This window comes from Beauveria bassiana, assembly GCF_000280675.1.
Source record: "Beauveria bassiana ARSEF 2860 unplaced genomic scaffold BBA_S00006, whole genome shotgun sequence".
NCBI lineage: Eukaryota > Fungi > Ascomycota > Sordariomycetes > Hypocreales > Cordycipitaceae > Beauveria > Beauveria bassiana.
Genome location: NW_007930841.1, coordinates 796,224 through 813,888, shown reverse-complemented (window position 1 = coordinate 813,888; position 17,665 = coordinate 796,224). Strand labels below are relative to the sequence as shown.

The 17,665-nt window shown below is 53.5% G+C and overlaps 7 protein-coding genes across 7 annotated transcripts; 3 read left to right on the top strand and 4 right to left on the bottom strand.

The window, feature by feature from the left end:
- Nucleotides 1-3,276: 3,276 nt before the first annotated feature.
- On the top strand, nucleotides 3,277-4,439 carry BBA_03012 (NAD-binding Rossmann fold oxidoreductase family protein; the record flags this gene model as incomplete). The annotated part of the gene is made up of 2 exons (XM_008598109.1): nucleotides 3,277-3,603; nucleotides 3,693-4,439. The coding sequence occupies 2 exons, from the start codon at nucleotides 3,277-3,279 to the stop codon at nucleotides 4,437-4,439; spliced, it is 1,074 nt and encodes a 357-aa protein (XP_008596331.1).
- A 262-nt stretch (nucleotides 4,440-4,701) lies between these two features.
- Nucleotides 4,702-6,513, bottom strand: BBA_03011 (phosphatidylinositol-specific phospholipase C; the record flags this gene model as incomplete). Its single annotated transcript, XM_008598108.1, has 1 exon — nucleotides 4,702-6,513. The coding sequence occupies one exon, from the start codon at nucleotides 6,511-6,513 to the stop codon at nucleotides 4,702-4,704; it is 1,812 nt and encodes a 603-aa protein (XP_008596330.1).
- Nucleotides 6,514-7,425: 912 nt separating this feature from the next.
- BBA_03010 (uncharacterized protein) lies at nucleotides 7,426-8,711 on the top strand (the record flags this gene model as incomplete). Its single annotated transcript, XM_008598107.1, has 2 exons — nucleotides 7,426-7,988; nucleotides 8,066-8,711. 2 exons carry the CDS (start codon nucleotides 7,426-7,428, stop codon nucleotides 8,709-8,711), a joined length of 1,209 nt encoding a protein of 402 aa, XP_008596329.1.
- Nucleotides 8,712-8,962: 251 nt separating this feature from the next.
- Nucleotides 8,963-10,060, bottom strand: BBA_03009 (putative nicotinamide mononucleotide adenylyltransferase; the record flags this gene model as incomplete). The annotated part of the gene is made up of 2 exons (XM_008598106.1): nucleotides 8,963-9,530; nucleotides 9,636-10,060. 2 exons carry the CDS (start codon nucleotides 10,058-10,060, stop codon nucleotides 8,963-8,965), a joined length of 993 nt encoding a protein of 330 aa, XP_008596328.1.
- Nucleotides 10,061-12,989: 2,929 nt separating this feature from the next.
- Nucleotides 12,990-13,571, bottom strand: BBA_03008 (pheromone precursor; the record flags this gene model as incomplete). Its single annotated transcript, XM_008598105.1, has 1 exon — nucleotides 12,990-13,571. One exon carries the CDS (start codon nucleotides 13,569-13,571, stop codon nucleotides 12,990-12,992), a length of 582 nt encoding a protein of 193 aa, XP_008596327.1.
- Nucleotides 13,572-15,680: 2,109 nt separating this feature from the next.
- Nucleotides 15,681-16,364, top strand: BBA_03007 (uncharacterized protein; the record flags this gene model as incomplete). Its single annotated transcript, XM_008598104.1, has 1 exon — nucleotides 15,681-16,364. The coding sequence occupies one exon, from the start codon at nucleotides 15,681-15,683 to the stop codon at nucleotides 16,362-16,364; it is 684 nt and encodes a 227-aa protein (XP_008596326.1).
- Nucleotides 16,365-16,541: 177 nt separating this feature from the next.
- BBA_03006 (tat pathway signal sequence) lies at nucleotides 16,542-17,270 on the bottom strand (the record flags this gene model as incomplete). The annotated part of the gene is made up of 3 exons (XM_008598103.1): nucleotides 16,542-16,984; nucleotides 17,049-17,171; nucleotides 17,222-17,270. 3 exons carry the CDS (start codon nucleotides 17,268-17,270, stop codon nucleotides 16,542-16,544), a joined length of 615 nt encoding a protein of 204 aa, XP_008596325.1.
- Nucleotides 17,271-17,665: the final 395 nt, after the last annotated feature.

Genomic DNA, 17,665 nt, shown 5'->3' with positions numbered 1-17,665 from the left:
TGGGTCTCATGAAAACTCGTGTTGGGCGATTCACGTTTTTTTTCCCCTGAAAGGCGAGTACTCGAAACACTGTTTCTGGGAGTAAATGGCAAAGGCAGGAACAGTTGAGCAGAGAAACACCGGTATTTATAAAAACTAATATACTATTACGCGCATGTCTTGGGAAGCCGCCGGGGTCAACCAATTCAAGCGAGAGGGTTAGAGACGCAACCATTTGACGCTGCCAAGGGGCTTGGGGACCCGGAACTTTGTTGCCGCTTCCAGGGCTGGGACTGTAGAGTAGCTCGACGCCAAGCCTGGTAAGGATGCTACCCCAGATTACGTGGGAATTGCAGAGATGCCATTCGCAGCGGTGTTCTCTGTCTTTCATGCGCTGGCCCAGTCAGCAAGTGCCCAACGATTCGTATTGGACAAGGACAAGAGATTCAAATGGTGGGGCAAATCGACTGCCCGCATACAGTTACCTGCCCCAACGGTCTTGAAATATATCGGGTTAGCAGCGGCGAGACATTCCCGAATCGAGTCTAATGAATTAATTCCCCCACTTGTAGAACGCGGGGCATTTCGCTCAGACTTGCCTCGTGTTCCTGTTCTGGAAGGGATCCCGGTCTGCTGTCTCGACAATACAACATATTCGTAACAACGGCTTTTCCCTGGTACATGGTGAAGGCAACGACAAGATTCTACGAGAAAGACATGATTCGCAGTAGGCGAGATGTGCCAAATGCGCCCTGCTCGGTAAGCCCACCCATCGCTCTTCGGGCGGGTTTGTCTTGGGCATTGAGAGCCAGCTAGCCAAAGTTTGAGCTGTGATGAGGTAACAGCTTCTTAGAACTGTCGGAAGAAACACCTAAAATGCGACTGGAATGCGCATTTCGAGGATGGAGCCGGGCAGGCGATGGTGTGCCGCCGCTGCTCACTCATGGGAGAAAAGTGCATCCAAGGCTTGAACATACGATTCAAGCACTCCCCCGATGAGTACTAGGAATTCTACAATCTTGCCCCTCTAGAGAAAATACCATGAGCAAATATTAATTGCTCTCCCAGGCTAACCCTTGATCCGCACCAGCCTTGGGTCCAGTGCCCGCGAGAGGGTAAGGACCGTACTTGGAAGCTCACATGAGGCGATCCCATTTTCTGACGCAATTTACAAAAGTGCGCTTCGTTGACGAGACCCCCTACGTTGCGGAGGACAGTTATCCATTCATCCCGGATCCTGTCTTTCATTCGCTCGATGACGTGGCTGTGTTGCGAAATGGCCCAAGAGGAGGAGGAGGCATGGCCAGAAGTCCTGCGTGTTCGCTCGACATGGCCTTGCAACGTGGCATGCCCGATCCAGCAGAGCGCCCTTTGTGCTCCCCTCCAGAAGGCTCTAGACTTTTAATTCATTCGCTGAGCAGTAGTAGTACGGCGCATTGCGTTGCCTTTCCTCTACGGGACCCTGATGAGGCAAGACTGATGAAGTACTACCTCGAGTACATGTGCAACTGGGTGAGTAAGTGACCTGCGCCGTGAAAGTGTATGCCCAGTTTTAATCGTCAAAAGTTTGATCTATGCGATGTCTCCCGGCAGTTTGCGCTCAAGGTTCCGTTGCGGGCCATGTCGTCCCCAACACTGCGCAACGCCATCTTTGCGCTCTCCAGCCGGCATCTGAGCCTGCGCGGGCAATTCGATGAATATGCATCCACAAGATATCACCAAGAATGCCTACGGCAACTGAGCAGCGTGTCGCATGGCTCTCCTGACTTGTTGGACGACAATCTTCTCGCAGCCACCATTCTACTGCGAACGCTAGAGGAACTTGACGGTCAGTTTCTGAGACCTTGACTACGCCCGAGCTTTTCGGGTACCATCATAGACTCACGTATGTGTTCCTGCAGTTCCTCTTCTGGGAAACGACTACGAGTCGCATCTTCTAGGCATTCAGGTATTCATGAACACCCATGGCCCCGCCGCTGTCGCGAGCGACCTCAGAAAGGCGTCCTACTGGGTCGGCTTGCGCCAAGAGGTGACAATGGCTTTATCCAGCCAAAGGCCGATAAAAATATCTCTCTGTCACAGTTTTATAGATCAGTCATTGACGGAAGCAAGTGACGACATGTGGGCGAACCGCATCATTGTCCACTGCGCAGACGTTGTCCAGTTCTGTTTCGGTGACGACAACCAGAGGTCTGCCGACTATCGAAGATTGCTAAAGTACGACGATGATTGGCTACATTCTCGGCCTTTGTCCTTTATCCCTGTTGCTTTTTCGGCCGCCGATCCTGGCATGGGTGAGGCGTTTCCTCGCATCATGTACTTGAGTCATTCTGTTGGTGGGTTCAACCTTGGCATGCCTTTGCCATTGTTCTTTCTGGTGGGCTTGAACTGACCAAACATTCGTATGTTTTAAAAAAAGTCATTTCTGTCATGCACAGTCTTCTTGCACGAGCGCTATTATTATGCCACGACCCAACATTGCCCAAGATTGGGGTAACTCGCCAAAACGTGCTACAGACTCGAGATGACGAGGTTCGCCAACTAATTCGGGAGCTCTGTGGAACGGCACTATCAAACAAAGCGACCATACCAGCTATGATTACGGCGTCGCTGGGAATTGCATCTTGTGGAGACCGGTTCACCAGTTATGTAGATAGAAAGGCTCTCCTGGATCTCCTGGTCATAACCCACACGGTTCATCTGTGGCCAACGGAACATATCCAGACTAGCCTCAAGAAAGCGTGGGGGTGGATCTAGATTCAGTACAAGGGAAAGTATATGAAATACATTATAATGCACGCCTGTCGACGAAGAAAGCCAAGAACCCGCTATGACCCAGGATCCAGGTCCAGCGCCGAAAATCACCAACTAATCAGCTAAAAGCCAAGATTTACTACATTATGCATGTGCCATTCTGCCAAGAGACTGTAGCAGTCACTACGCTAACCATAATGAGAACGGGTCATGGGAATATGCTCCTAACCAGCCGGGAGAAGTTGCCATAAATTCCAAAGTAGGAGCATTTCGCCGACAAAGGGCACACCACAACCAAGCCAACCAAGCCAGCTTCCGTCACAACGTCAAGTACAACGTCAAAAGTCGATCCAGAGTAGTCAATCCCGTAGTCGGCGTAGAAAAGCCATGCAAAAAAGCCATAGAATTTCAAAGAATATAAACAAGGACCCGGGAGGCCACTTGCGCCACTCTGTTTGCCCAACCCTCATGCCCAGATCGTTTTTTTTCGAATCAATTCACCAAACTTATATACACACTCAATAGTTTCAAAGCGTCCAAAGAATGCCCCCCCGAAAGCTCCAGGTTGGCGTAGCCGGCCTCGGCCGCATGGGAAAGCGGCATGCCCTCAACTTTCTCCAATCTGTGCCGCGCGCCGAGCTCGTCGCAGTCTCTTCGCCCGACGCCGACGAGAGAGAGTGGGCTTCCGAAACCTTTGGTCCGTTTGGCATACGTGTCTACGAGAGCTATGACGCGATGCTCCAGCACAAAGGACTGGACGCCGTCTGCGTGGCCTCGGCAACCACCGTACACGCGACTCAAGCCATCAAGGCCATTGAGGCTGGCAAAAATGTCCTTTGTGAGAAGCCGCTGGCGACGACCGCAAAAGTGGTAAAAAGTTACCCACCTTGCTTTCCCAAAAGAAAAAGAAAAAAAAAAGAAATGTCGTTCGGCATCATGCTTACAATACTTGGAAACAGTCTCAAACGGTAGTCGACGCAGCGGCGACACGTCCGGACCTCAAAGTCATGTGCGGCTTCTCACGGCGCTTCGACGAGCACTACCGCGACGCGTACGCAAAGATGAGCCGCGGCGACATTGGGCGTCCGTCCGTCTTTCGCAGCCAAACCTGCGACATGCTGGACCCTTCGGGCTTCTTTGTCGCGTACGCCGAGTTTAGCGGCGGCATCTTTGTCGACTGCTCCATTCACGACATTGATCTCGCGCTGTGGTTCTTCAACGAGCACGACGACGCCAAGATCAAATCCGTCTGCGCCATTGGCATCACCGCGGTAGAGCCGGACCTCTGCCAGTACAACGACCGCGACAACGCCATGGGCCTGGTCGAGTTTACAGACGGCCGCATCGTACATTTGTACTCGTCGCGGATGATGGCTGCGGGACAGGACGACTCGACCGAGATTATCGGGACAAAGGGAAAGCTGAGCGTCAATAGTCTCCCCGCCGCCAATCTCGTGCGCGTATATGAGGCTGGTGGAATACGGCAAGAGGTCCCGCAAAACTACTGGGATCGCTTCAAAAACGCCTTTGCGCGCGAGGCTGTCGAGTTTACCGACTGCTGCCTCGACGATACAGAGGTTCCGGTAAAGCTGACTACTGCCGTGGCGGCTGTGCGCATTGCGGCGGCGCTTCAGCAATCCATGATTACGGGAGAAAAGATTTGGTTCAACCAGCTCGGTCAGCAGGCCATCAAGGCTCAGCTCTAGTTGGACCGAGTTATAGAGATATATAGATGTTTGATCAAATATGATGCAGTTTCAACGGCGCTACAAGTAGAAGAGTATTAGTAGTAATAGTCACACATAGGAAGTCTGCTGTGAGACACAAAAGGATGTTGTTGTCCTCTGTCTCCCCACAGCACAAGTCACCGGCCTTACCCGCTTGTTGTCCTCCAAGCAAGTCTGGAACGGAGCCATTTCCATACTCACAAATTCGGCATTTAATTCGTACCCAATGTAAATGACATAATTACACGGTGGCGACATCCTGAATGTCAAAGTCCAGCAACACTGTACACTTGGTCTCCCTGCCTTGCATATCCAGAAACCTCACAAACGTCCATCCCGGCCTTGTATACGACAGCCGCACCGCCGCCACGGCAAACATGGGGTTGCGTGCCCACGCATCATCGCTCTTGATGAGCATGCGCAAAAATACCAGCTCATTGTCCTCGTAGGTCCACTCGAGCGTCTCGTCCCAGATGGGGTCCGTAGCCGGCGGGTTGTCGCCGCGGTGCAGGAATCCCAACTTGTGATGCTTGTAAGCGTCCGTCTTGCGCTTGGGCGTGTCGGCGGTGCTCTCGGCGAGCGCGCTGTGAAGCGTGCACGTCAGGTACGGCTTGAGCGTGTGGCCCTCGCGATCGGCGTGCAGCGGGATGTCGGTGGCGCCGCCAACGTGCAGCCGGAGGCGCTTCCGGCGGCCCGTCTGCAGCGACCCGTCGCCGCCCTGTCGTAGCGCCGGCGGCTTGAGTATGTAGCCGTCGGACCCGGCAAAGAGGGCGTCGTTGAGCTGGTTGCTGGTGCCAAATGTCTGCCAATTGAGGGCGCAGATTTGCGCGCCGAGGCCCCAGAAGCGCACCGGCTTGAGGTTGGAGGAGCTGATGCGCGTGCCCTTGGGGTACACGCGCATGAGGTGTTTGCCGTTGTGGCGGGCGATGCTGGCCGTGTTAACGGGGAGGTGTCCGGCGAGGCCAGACTCGGAGACGTTGATGAGGTGGTGGTGTGGTCCTTCAAGCAGCTCGCCGGGATCGAACCATGAATTGTCGCGGGGTTTGACAGATTGCGCGTACACGCCGAGTGCAGCGAGTTCGGGGATGATGATTTGGCTGTTCTTGGCTTCGTCCTTTTTGTTGGCCTTGTACGCTTCGCGGGCTTTGCGCTCAGCTTCCTGAATCTCTTCATCTTCTTCGTCTTCGCTCTGAGAGTCGCTGTCGAGGACGTCGTCGCTAAAGTGGTGTTCAACAATAACGGCAATTTTATCGCCCAGCTCTCTGAGAGTGACATGCTCAGCTGGGTCGTGGTCACGACCGTCGGCCTCGTGTTCCTCTGCATGGTGCTCTACAAGCTCCTCGCGCAGCGGCGCAGAGAGCAGACGCTCTCCAAAGACTTCGTGCATGATTTCGACGAGGCGCTTCTGGCCCTCGGGTCCGCAGTGGTTTTCCAAGGACAGCAAGATAGGTGTCGGGGCGTGGTCGGGATACTTGGCGGAGATGGCGGCCTCTTCGTCGTGCATATCGCGGATAGTCTCGCACACGGCGCGAAAGGAAATGTGCGACACCAGGGTGTAGCCGTGGGTGACTTTGGGTTCGTTCTTGTCGTCGCTGTTGTCCCAGGCGTCAATCTCGACGCAGCGGGAGCCGGTGCGGATGGCCGTCTCGTAGGCCTCGGCAGAGGACTTGCCGTAGAGCTGGTGGGCCATGAGGTAGGTGTTGTGGGAGGAGCTCACAAAGTACTCGGGCAGCGGGTGATTGCGGTCGACGAGTTCCTGGGGCGCGACGAAGTCGCCGCGAGCGAGCAGGGCGGTGAGAGCCGGGGTGCGGACGTCGTCGCTCTTATCGTCAAGGTTGGCATCCTGTTCCGAGAGCACACCGCGGTCGACGAGAAACGAGCGCAGGGCGTGGCTAACGCGTAACTTGGCAATTTCGTGGTCGGCGCGGACGGTGCTGCGGCCGCCGCCACCGACGGAGTCGTGGCCGATGGCACCGCCGAGATCTTCGTCGACGACGTCGCCACCCTTGAGGGAGACGCGAAGGTTATGAAATTTGGAAGAGAGTTCAGACATGATAGGTGGATGGTTGATGTTGTTGGCAGGTTGGTTTGGGGGTATGTCGTTTGAAGCTAACCCCGCCAGCAGGCACAATATGTCAAAAACCGGGGGAAATTAGATGTAAAATGATCAAGACGGATTGAGAAAGAAACGGTTAAGTAGATGTTTCAAGCTCCCTGGTAATGATTCAGCGCCACAGCTGGGCTGTGTAGACGTGCCGAGCTTAATGAGGCGATGCATGGCGGGGTTCAAGCTGGAGGGGTTCTCTGCAAGTCTGCAAGGGAGCCACCGGGGGGGGGGGGGGTAAATGTGATTTGGCTTGTAGCACAACATGATTTCTTTTCTTCTTCTCTTTCTTTGTTTCTTCCTTGTTCACGCTTTGACTCGTCAGATTCTCCGTCTACTGGACCCCTTGTCATGACACCTCATCATCCGTCAACTACGTAATGAGGGGCACCTAAAGCTTCCTTAGGGGCCATCATGAGGGGCTCAAGAACGCACACTTGGCACATCACCCACCCACACACCACCACATCGCACCACAATAAAGGCAAGGGATCAAGGCCATTCCCGCTACGACTCCCCTTTATCCACCACTTGGACTTATCAGAGACAATGCGAACCCAGAATATTATCCGCAAGCCTGTGCTCGGGGCAAGCGCCAAGCTAGCCGGGCCTGGCCTGAAGCATGCCTTGCTAATCGATGCCGGCCCAGTTCGACGCCTGACGCTGCTGTGCCTAAAGACTGCATCAATCTGCGCGTCAACGCCACTCTCGAAACAAGTCGTGTAAAAGGACTCGACTGGCCTGCTTCCCTGCTTTTTGTTCTTGTTCCCGGGACTGTAGAGAGACGGACGTCTGCTAAAAGCCAGATGCCTCGATTGTATCACCCCCAGTCGCGCAGCAACCCCCGATCATCCATGCTCCATGGCAGGCCGTCTGTCTGGATGGCTTCACGGCTTCGTCCATGATGGCCCTCCCACACTGCCAAAGAAGCGCAGATACGCTCTCACCCCGACGTCCTCGGCCACCGATCTCTCGCTCCCACCAAAGCAGCACGCCACGGCCAATAGCCCCCTCTTCCAAAAGCTGCCCGCCGAGATTCGCATCCAGATCCTGACAGCCGCCTTTGGTCAGCGTACACTGCACATGGACTTGCTGCTCAGCCACCCGCCTTGTCGAAGTCGGCCCAACGCCCGTGACCGCGCCGTCCTCGGCCACGCCGGCCTTTTCATCGAGCCCAGCAGGGCCGGCGACGGCAAGTTCTACCCCGTGCTCGACACGACCTCACGCCAGGCCTGGCTGTGGTACGGCTCTGTATGTCACCGCAACCCGCCGGGGACAGACTTCAACGGCCACGAAGTCCAGCCTTGCCAGGACCAATGCCGCAGCGGCATCACGCCTGACGATACATGCGGAATGTGGCCCGGTGTCGGTCCAGAAAAGTGCCAAATCGGCGCTATGGGATGGCTGCGGTCCTGTCGGCAAGCGTAAGTAATAAATTAACCCTATACCTTCCATCTTGATGCGGTGGCCTTGCTGCATGGGCTAATACTTGGTATTGCAGCTATCTGGAGGGCATCGATATCCTCTACAGCACAAACACGATACATACCGCCAGCAAGGCCGTGATGCTCGACTCCAATCGACTCCTGCTGCCGCAGCGCGTGGCGGCCATTACCTCGCTCGAGGTGCTGTGGGATTTCGGGTCGCACCCACCGTGGGCCGACAGTTTTCCTAGCAAGACCAGAGAGCTCATGGAAACGTTTGAAGACATGCTGCGGGCGGTGCTGTCGTCTTTTCGTGGGCTCAAGACGCTATACATCTCGGTGCAGTGGACCGGACGCGATTCCTTTGTCGCGTTTCCGCGGCAGCTGGGCGGCGGCGGGCCAGACGACCCTGCAGAGGGCATGCTGATGCGGCGCGTCGACGCCATGGTGCGGCAGCTGCCGGCGCGTGTGACGGACTTTGCCCTTGCCATTCCTAGCTCCATCTACGCGCAACAGTGCCAAGCCGCGCGTGAAACAACAGGCAGGACGGTGGAGCATGTCTCAGACGGCGCCCTGCATGAGCGCTTCTGGCGGCCGGTGGACAAGAGCGTCGCGCACGCGGGATACTGGGTGCGGCTGGGCCAAAAGGACATGAGGATGAGCGAGCACAGCAGGATGGCGGACAGCCTACTGCCTCATGAGTGGATTCTGTACGCACAATAATGACAAGAGATTTTATGTGTAGATGGTGTTGGATATGCATGTTTATATATAGAGGGAATAGAAAAAGATGGCATTAGTTATGGCTGTATGTATGTATGTATGTATGTATGTAGTGGTATGCTCAGTGCAGGTGATGTAGTCGTGACGATGAAGGAATGGCACAAGATGTTCGTCTCGTGACATGATATGTGTCTCGTGACGAAAAAAAGATTTCATCACAAATCAGAACCAAAAAAGGTGTACATGTCCGCCTACTCGAGGTATAGGCGATGCAGCTTAATGTATTTAAAGACGGCGCCGGGGATATCCATCGACTGCTCGCGGTTCTGTATTTGCGCGCGGACCTTTGTCGAGCTGACGTCATTGTCAAAAGCATCAACGACCCAGATGTTGTCGCTGTACTTGCTCAGCGGCGCCACGGCGTCGCGCACGGCGCACTGGTGCGGTCGCTCGACCACGAAAGCGCCGTAGTGGCCGCCGAGCAGCACGTCAATGTCGGCGGGCGCCCATACCTTTGGGTTGCTCATGGTGAGGGCGAGGTCGGCGCCTATGAGCAGGACGATGCGGGCGCGCAGGCGGCGGGTGCCGTCGACAGACAGGATGCCGCCGAGGCCGCCGCCGCCGTCGTCGTCGTCGTCGTTGATGGCGGCGTCAAAGTGCCGCAGGACGTCGGCGGTGCGGCTGTACAGCGGGCGGCCGGCGTCGTCGACGCGCGTGGCCTCCCAGTCGTCGACGTCGGCGGCGAGGTTCTCGACGGCGAGGGAGCACATTTGCAAGCGGTGGTGAGCAGGAACGAGGGAGGACTTGTTGTACGCGTCGCTGAGTGTGTATTAGCATGGGGGGGGGGGGTTTTTTTTTTTTGCGCTCTTGATTTCTGTTTCTTCTTCCTTCTTCAAAGTGTCATCAGAATGGAGAAAGACGCACCTGCATGGACTCAAATAATTGCCGACAATCTCAAAATCGGTCCGCGGGATGTGGCGGGCGGCCAGCTCAAACATTTGCACGTGCAGCTTGGTAATAGGCGAGAAGCTGCCGCAGGCGACGAGCACGAGCGGCGTCTTGCCGGGTTGTGTGAGGCGGCGCTTGAGCTTGCCAGTGGGAAAGGTGTATGTACCGAGGGGTGGCGACGGCGGCGGCGTTAATTGATGCTGCTGCTGCTGCTGCTGCGGTTGTGGCGCTGGTTGCTTATTTGGCGATTTTTCGACGCCATTGTCGCTATCCTTTTGTGGCGATAATGTTGATGATGATGGTGATGGTGATGGTGGTGGCTTGGGTGTGAGCGCCGAGGCCGGCGGAGCCCGGCGTTTGGTGTCGGCGGCCGCGGGGGGCAGGGACAGCGTCGAGCCCATGACTGCGGAATAGCAATAATGGCCGCAGAAGGGAAAGAAAGGGAACACTGTTGTAAAGTGGAAAAAAATTGGCCTGATGTGTGCTGAGAGGAAAGTTACTGCAAAGGACCGAGGAAGAAAAGGTTCCGAGAGCTGTCGCGTGCTCGAGGTGGCTGTGTGCGGTGCGTGCGGTGTTTACGGCAGTTTTTTTCCTCTTCCCTCTCTTGGTCACTGATGCAATCTGACGAGCAAGAGATTCGGAGAGAGGGGCAGCAAGAGTAACATAGATGGGCGGGCCCTGGGTTTTTAGCCTTAAAGAGGGGCAGACGAGAGCGGGCTTTTTACTGACTCTTGTCTCGGGGCCTTTATTTTTATTTTACTTTGCTTCATCATTAGACACGGAAAGGATTCAGTCGTAGACAGAAAAGCAGCCATGTCTTTTTAAGTTTTGAGGCTGTTGCTTTTTTTTGTGATGCGCTCGATGCGCCGGGGGCGGCGGCTCGGAACAATGGGCTTGCAGGAATGATCTGGATGGACAAGCCCATTGACAAACTCGAAGAAGCCTGTAACCAAGAAGAGAGAAAATCGGCACTCCCGCTGTGGAGTATGAGTTGCGTGCGAGTCTGCAACTATTGGGTGTGTCGGGGGTCGTTATCAGTGAACTTGGCTGAGTCAGGCTGATGAAGCGGAGAAATAAGTTTAAAAGGAAAAGAAATTAGACGAGGCAATAATAAATGGGAAAATCAGAAACAGACTAATAAATAGATACATAAATACAACTGAGTACGGGTACGGATACACGACTGTTCAGCTCGCTCTCAACGTTAGCTCAACGGCTTGCCCTCCCGTTTAGGCTGCGACACGGTTTGAGAGGCTGGCTGAGACATCCAGTTTCAGTTCCAAGCTGACATCAACAACTTCCATTATTTCTTCTCCTTTTACATATTGCTTCAAGTACGTCGAAGTTGTGAACCTGCGATGCTGCTAATTATACATTCACGACAATAACGGCAACGTTGTTTTGCCTCTGACCAGGATGATGTAATCCGTCATTGTCCGACAACCGGAGGAATCCGAGCCCGTCGCTTTGCACGGACGATGAAGAGCAACGACGCTCTTCCAATCCTGTCATCTGTTTACCCCGGTTGCCCGTGCTGTGGGTTCCAGTCCAGCTCGGCCATGGCACGATGATCCGGCGGCAACGCGGGGTAAACCTGGATTTTTTGAACGAAATTTCTGCCTCTATTTTCCTCTCACTTTCGCAGAAAGGCGAGGGCCCGATCCTTGCATTTAAAACAGCCGCTACTACCGGTACACTACAACTTGCAAGAGACAGGTCTCGGCTCCCTACGAAAAATAGCATCCAAACGAGACATAATCCGTAGTATACATATTTATATGCCCGGAACAGGGAAAGAGTACCTAATTACGTACCGAAGAAAGACCTTTCAGACGCAACTTTTTCATACTGGTACGGAAGTATTGCGACATATCTTTCCATATCCGCGGTCAGCATCCGCCCTCGGACACCCTCATGGACCCTCTCTTGATCGCGAGAACAGGACAGGCCCACAGGAAATCGGAATACAACTTCGAGTCAATGAAAGTAACTAATTGATTTATGCGATTAAACTTTTGGTAGTTTGTAATATTTTGGTAATTACCTACTTTTTCTCTTGCGTTACCCTACTTGATCTTGGTACGCGCATGCCGGATACGAGGCACGAAATTTGCCGGCCCTGGATGCTGACATGGAGCACAAGAAATGCGCGATTACAAAAGAATTCTTCAATGCGATATAATTATTTTCTCCAATTCAAGAATACCAGTTGTCTTCTCCAATGTCAAACTTTCATCGCGTAATGGGACTGCCTGCTCGTCCCCAGCCCGACAACATAAATTGCTGACCAATGATCCTGGTCAAATGCGCCCCACATTATCCACACGCAATAAGAAAACAAAAATTTGACGCTCGATTTCCTCTTTTCTTCTTTCTTCTTCATAAATAATGAACAACGCAAATAACACGTTTACGCTCCCCTGAATGCGCCCGGTGTGAGGTGGCAATTTGTTGCTACCCAAGACCTACCGGACCGCGAGGAACACAAAACGGAGAAGAAACCGAGCAATCTTGGGTGCGGTGCTTCCCGGCCACTGGCCACATGGGGAGGATCGCAATGATTGAGCGTACATGCCTAGATATTTTCACCATTCTCATCTTTGCCTGCGACTGCGACATGTATCGAAAGGAAGCTCGACAGAAGCTGCTCGACGGCTATACCACTGGCGACTGGCTCGACGACACTTTAATAATAATAATTAGACTGGAGAAGGGAATCAAAGCTCTCTTCACCCATAACGACTAGCCCGTTGATATGACCAACCGAGTGATAGCAAATCGCCACCGAATGCTCATATCATGCTGCGCAGAATCACATAGACGCGCTTTCCCCCACACTGCACCAACGTAGAGCCGAGTGTACAAGGAAACACGAGACTAGCCGCGGTCGGCAACCCGAACCACTCTCGGTGAATTCGAGACGCACCGAAATTACATGCATCACTCCCCGAACTATTGATAAAGCGTAACTGCTTAAATCGTGTCATATTTGATCATTCGGCTCTGGTGCGAAACCACCACCGCCAACGAACCCTGAACCCTGGCAAAAGAGCTATCACCATTACAAAAATAAAAGAACGGGCATGTTTCTGTATCCCATGACCCGCCATCGTAGGGGAAAAATATACACAAAGGTGCGAACACACTGAAGAGAAGAAGGACCATCCAGGGCCAATATCGAAGCTGCCAGTTTTCCAGAAAGCATACGGGCTCTCATCCGAGGCGCGAGCCAAGGTCTAAACCAGTGTCAAGGTCTAAGCGAGTGTTAGTCGAGCGATGCACCAACAAAAAGGCTGATGATTGGGAGGACTGGGAAGGCATCATACCAACTTAGAAAGCCTCGACAATTGCGCGCGCAACATGGTGAAGCCCATCGAGATGTCTCTTTGCGACGGAGCACTCGCCGTCGTCACCGCAGTCCTGCTCCTGTGCGTCGCCGTCCTCCTGTCCCGCATTCAGAACCGACTCGGCCGCGCGCTTAGCCTTCCAGCATGGCTGACCGGGTCTCATGCACCAACGCTTGGCAAGATCTCCATGTTCATCGACGCTGCGCTTCCAGCACGGCTGACCGGGTCTCATGCACCATCGCTTGGAGAGCTCTCCGTCCTCGTCGGCGAGGAGCTTCCAGCACTTGGGAGTCTGCATGCACCACCGCTTCTCGAACGCGCCCTCATCGTCGACATTGGCGGCGTCGGACGAGGCGAGGTGCAGGAGACGGTCGTGGGCGCCCGAGGCAAAGAGGCCGATGTTGTCGGCGTCGAGTGGCTCGACGGGCGAGGGGGCGGGCTCGCCGAGAGCGTCAACGGCGCGCTTGAGCTTCCAGCATGGCTGGCCGGGTCTCATGCACCAGGGTCGAGGGGCAGCGATAACGGTGGTGGCGGCTGTCGCCAGCATAACAAGGGAGAGCTTCATATTGAAGAGTGTTTACGATGAGTAAGTGCTGAGGGTGTTGATCTGTCGATGTGTTGATGAGTCGTGCTGCTCTTGGTCTGATTTGCAAAGATATCGAGTATAAAGCAAAGCAAACGAGCTCGAAGTTGGCTCTTGTATATAATAAGAAGATAAAGAACGAAGAGAAAAGTTTTTAAAAAGTTGTATGTGAGTTGCGACAGCTGTTCACACGGACCTGTCCGTGGTGTTTATACTTTTGAAGCTGTGCAGCACACACCACGCTCAAGTTCCGAATATAACTACGACCCTTTGTGCATCGGATATTTAGCCAAGGTCAAAGATGAAGAAAGAGAGTCTGGACCCTTGTGCTGCGCAAAAATCAATAGAGACTGAATAAACAGCCACGTCCGCCACGCCTTCTTCCCCGCCCTGGGCCGATGTGACCACGGCAGTTTAGCGAGAGCAAACCCGATTGCATTTTTTAGTCTTTTCCCCTCACGAACTGAGCACGTAGAGAAAATAGCGTTTCTCATTGAACCAGAGAGGGAAAAAAAAAAGAAACCCAACGGCTCCTGTTGGACCGTGTTGTCGGTTTGTGGTTGTGGCGTGGCGTTTGGACAAGGGTCAAAATATTCTATTGATGCCCGAATTAGGAAATACCACCCCTGCAGGTCCTCGGCACTCCACGCGCCACTGACGAATCAGAGAACAGGCCCGGAAATCTGGTATAGATTCGATCACGACTCAGTTACTTATTGTTAGAATTGACTTTGGACTATTTGAATGTCTTTTGAGCCATGTGAACCGTTGGAAATTCTATGCTTCTTGACTCGCGGGAGCATGTCAGTGGCATACCAGTAAGACGACCACCAATTTTTTTGCCACTGCCGGTAAGTTCCAGGTGAAATTGCCATGTGCGCGCTAGAACATGAGGCATAAGTGCGTGTTTGCCCTTTGTTTTAAGTCTTGGCTAGGGACCGGCCGACGGGCCCCATCAAAGAGCAAGCCGTTTATACGAGAAGAACGACTTGTCTTGAGCAGACAGCTCTGTGCGGCCGCTCATCACGGAAGCTATGGACGAGGTGCCAAGCCATACAATACTCTTGTTTCTCAGTAAAAAGCATGGTGGAAATGGGTCCTTGATGGGGTCATCGTCTGGCTACTGAGACGGTCTATCATTTCTGCTCTACTGTGCAGTCGGGTATCTGCAACGGTTTCCCCCCCACCGCTCGCGGGCACAGCAAGGTGGGCTCTTCCGGGACGAATGATTAACATATTTCCCGGCTGTTGTAGTAGTGGTTCAAAAGTTTGACGAGAGTTTGAGATTTATTAGCTTGAATAGAAGCATAATATTGTCCTTATACTCGTTGCGCCCGAGGCTGCATCTTAAACTTGATGCCGGCTACCCCAACATGCAGGGACTCGTGCCTTGCCTACATGCATGCAGCGTTTGTCACCAGATTGCTTCCACAAGCCACGTTATACAAAGACGTGCGACATGACTTATTAAAAAGCCACCTGCTCTAAAACAGAATAGACAGGGATTCTGGCCTAATGCACCTCGGCTGACCACTGTGCTGACGCCAGCAGCCCCCTCCCCCCGCTTCCCAAGCCAGCTTGTTTTTGCTGACGGCTTTTCTCGCAAGAGCCTCCTCGCCCACCAGAAACTTGGAACTAATATAGAAATGTGGAAATCATGACTGGCTGCTCCCAACATACCCGCTCTCCACCATTTTGGCATGTGCTTTGCAGCTGAGAGAGTACGAGGCAGTGTGCACTTCTTGTGTAGCTCGGAGGCTAGCTGGACTTAGCTTGAGGCATCAGCTTCCCCAATCAAGTCAACGCCGGCCAAGATCCGAGTTAAATAAAGCGGGTGGAGGCGTTTGACCGGCTACCTGCAGCTGTGGTTACATTGTAAACGATCCGTCGACAGGAACTGCACAGTGTAAAAAAATGTCTCGTGTTGACTTGCAGCATGTGGGCTGTCGATGCAAGGAAGCTATGTCACTCACCGTTGGCGTGAATAAGGGAGTCGGCGGCGGGGAATACCACAATTCCCATTTTCGTTTTAGAGTGAGAAGCAAATTGTAATCCTCATTTTTGATCAAGTATTCGATCAAAATCATCAACATGGCCGACGAGACCAAATACGAGCAGGTTGGCGACAATGCCAGCGACTACGAGAATGGGTACCGACAGCCGGCACCGCACCGTCGTTGGATGCCAACAATAGCCGCCTTTGTTCTCGGCCTGGCCACTACGGCAATCGCCTTCTCCCTCGTCCCAGCCCTGTCAAAACCGGCTCACTCCCACGCACGCACTATACCGCGCGCGTCCAACGGCACCGACCCTGTCACCGGCCTGCCCCTCGCCTGGTCCCACGGCGACTGCGGCAACGCGCCTGCCGACGCCCGCGCGCGAGGCTGCCGCTACAGCATCGTGCTGCACGCGTGGCTGCCCGCGTCGTGCCTGACGGCGGCCGACGACGAGGATGCGAGGGACATGTACAAGGACCGCGGCGGCCGCCGCTGGTACTACGAGACGGCATCGGGGGGGCGGAATTTGACGCTGGAGGAGCTTGGCGCGGGAGACTATGAGCATTTTAGCACAACGTTTGACTGGCATGTCGCGCATTGCATGTTTGTCTGGAAGAGGCTGCATCGGATCTTGCTGGATCCGACGCAGGAGCTGGATACGTACACGGCGAATTATCACCACACGAGCCATTGTGTCAAGATGATTGGTGGTCATCCAGAAGGGATGAAGGACTCGGGGACCAAGATATTTGTCAAGTATCCAAAGTGCGCAAAGTAGAGATGCCTTTGACAGATGAATTGGCAGTACAACTTTTTTTTGGTTCAACGGTTTCTTTAAGTCTCTTGCTCGCAAATGAAACCAGTCTTACTCGTTGCTGTGCTTTCCGAATGTGTTCTTTATTTTTATTTATTTTCATTTTATCTTATCCTTTTTTTTTCCTGTTACATAGATTTACTACTCATTCTCAAAAATTGGCGCTCCCTCGACATATTCGAAAAAGTTTAGTTCCTGCGCCGCTACATTCTTGACCGACCACTCATGAATCTTGTCAAAATTCCTGCACGTATGCATCGTGTGCACATTCCCAACAAACCCCTTTCGCTTCCTGCTCCACTGCCACGTAATGGTAGCGAGGTCGGACGCGCACTGCAGCGACTGCCTCAGCTGCTCGTAGCAGTGCTCCAGGTGAAACACGTTGCCCTCGGCCTCCTCCGAGCCCGACAGCAGATCTGTCGGGTAGGCGTCCGGGTAGACGAGCTTGCGCAGCATGTTGAGGCAGTGCAGCTGGTGAAAGACGTCGAGCTCCACGATGTGGTAGTCGGTGTCGTTGGAGAATCGCGTCGTGGCGTTGGGCAGCTGTGCAGCTGCGTCGGGCAAGATTTGCGAGATTAAAGTTTCTAAACCCATGGTCAATAGAGAATTTCTTTTTTGCGGAATCTCTTGGAATAGAGGAAAGCGTACTGTTGTAGAGATCATCCCATGCTTCATCAACCTCTGGCGTAGAGCCCAAGTATTTCGAGCCATCTCCCTTGAGACCACCCGCGAAGAGTATATTCTGATACTCAATCGCCGACTGCGCAGGTGCTATTATTTCTTCAGCATACGTACTTTCAACAATTCAGTTGCTTGCTTACTGTAAATCTCATTCGGAATGTAGTGTTTTCTGGCGTCGTGCCTTTGCATGTTCCACAGGCCAAGAAGTGCCAAGACCAACAACACCACATTCAGCGCGACAGAGTAGGGCAGAATGTTTGCCCATCTCTCTCGACGATTTGGGCGTGATGGCGGTTCGAGACTATTCTTTTCCTCGCCAAGAAGAAAAGGCACTTCATCAGAGGCCCATTCGTCAGCTTTTTGCTCCATTGACCAACAAGTCGAGTAATTCTGAACCCTCTAGTTTTTCGAGCTATTTTCTTGTAGTGAGTACTGTATGTATGATGGAGCTTTCAGCCTCGATTGTCTGCCATCAAACAGCAAGTGCAGGGATCCCGTGTAAGCTGCCAGAGACATCGCTTGCTGGGGAGCTGCCTCTCTTATCGCAACTGCGCACTGTGTAAGACGCGCCTCCTCTTACGCCC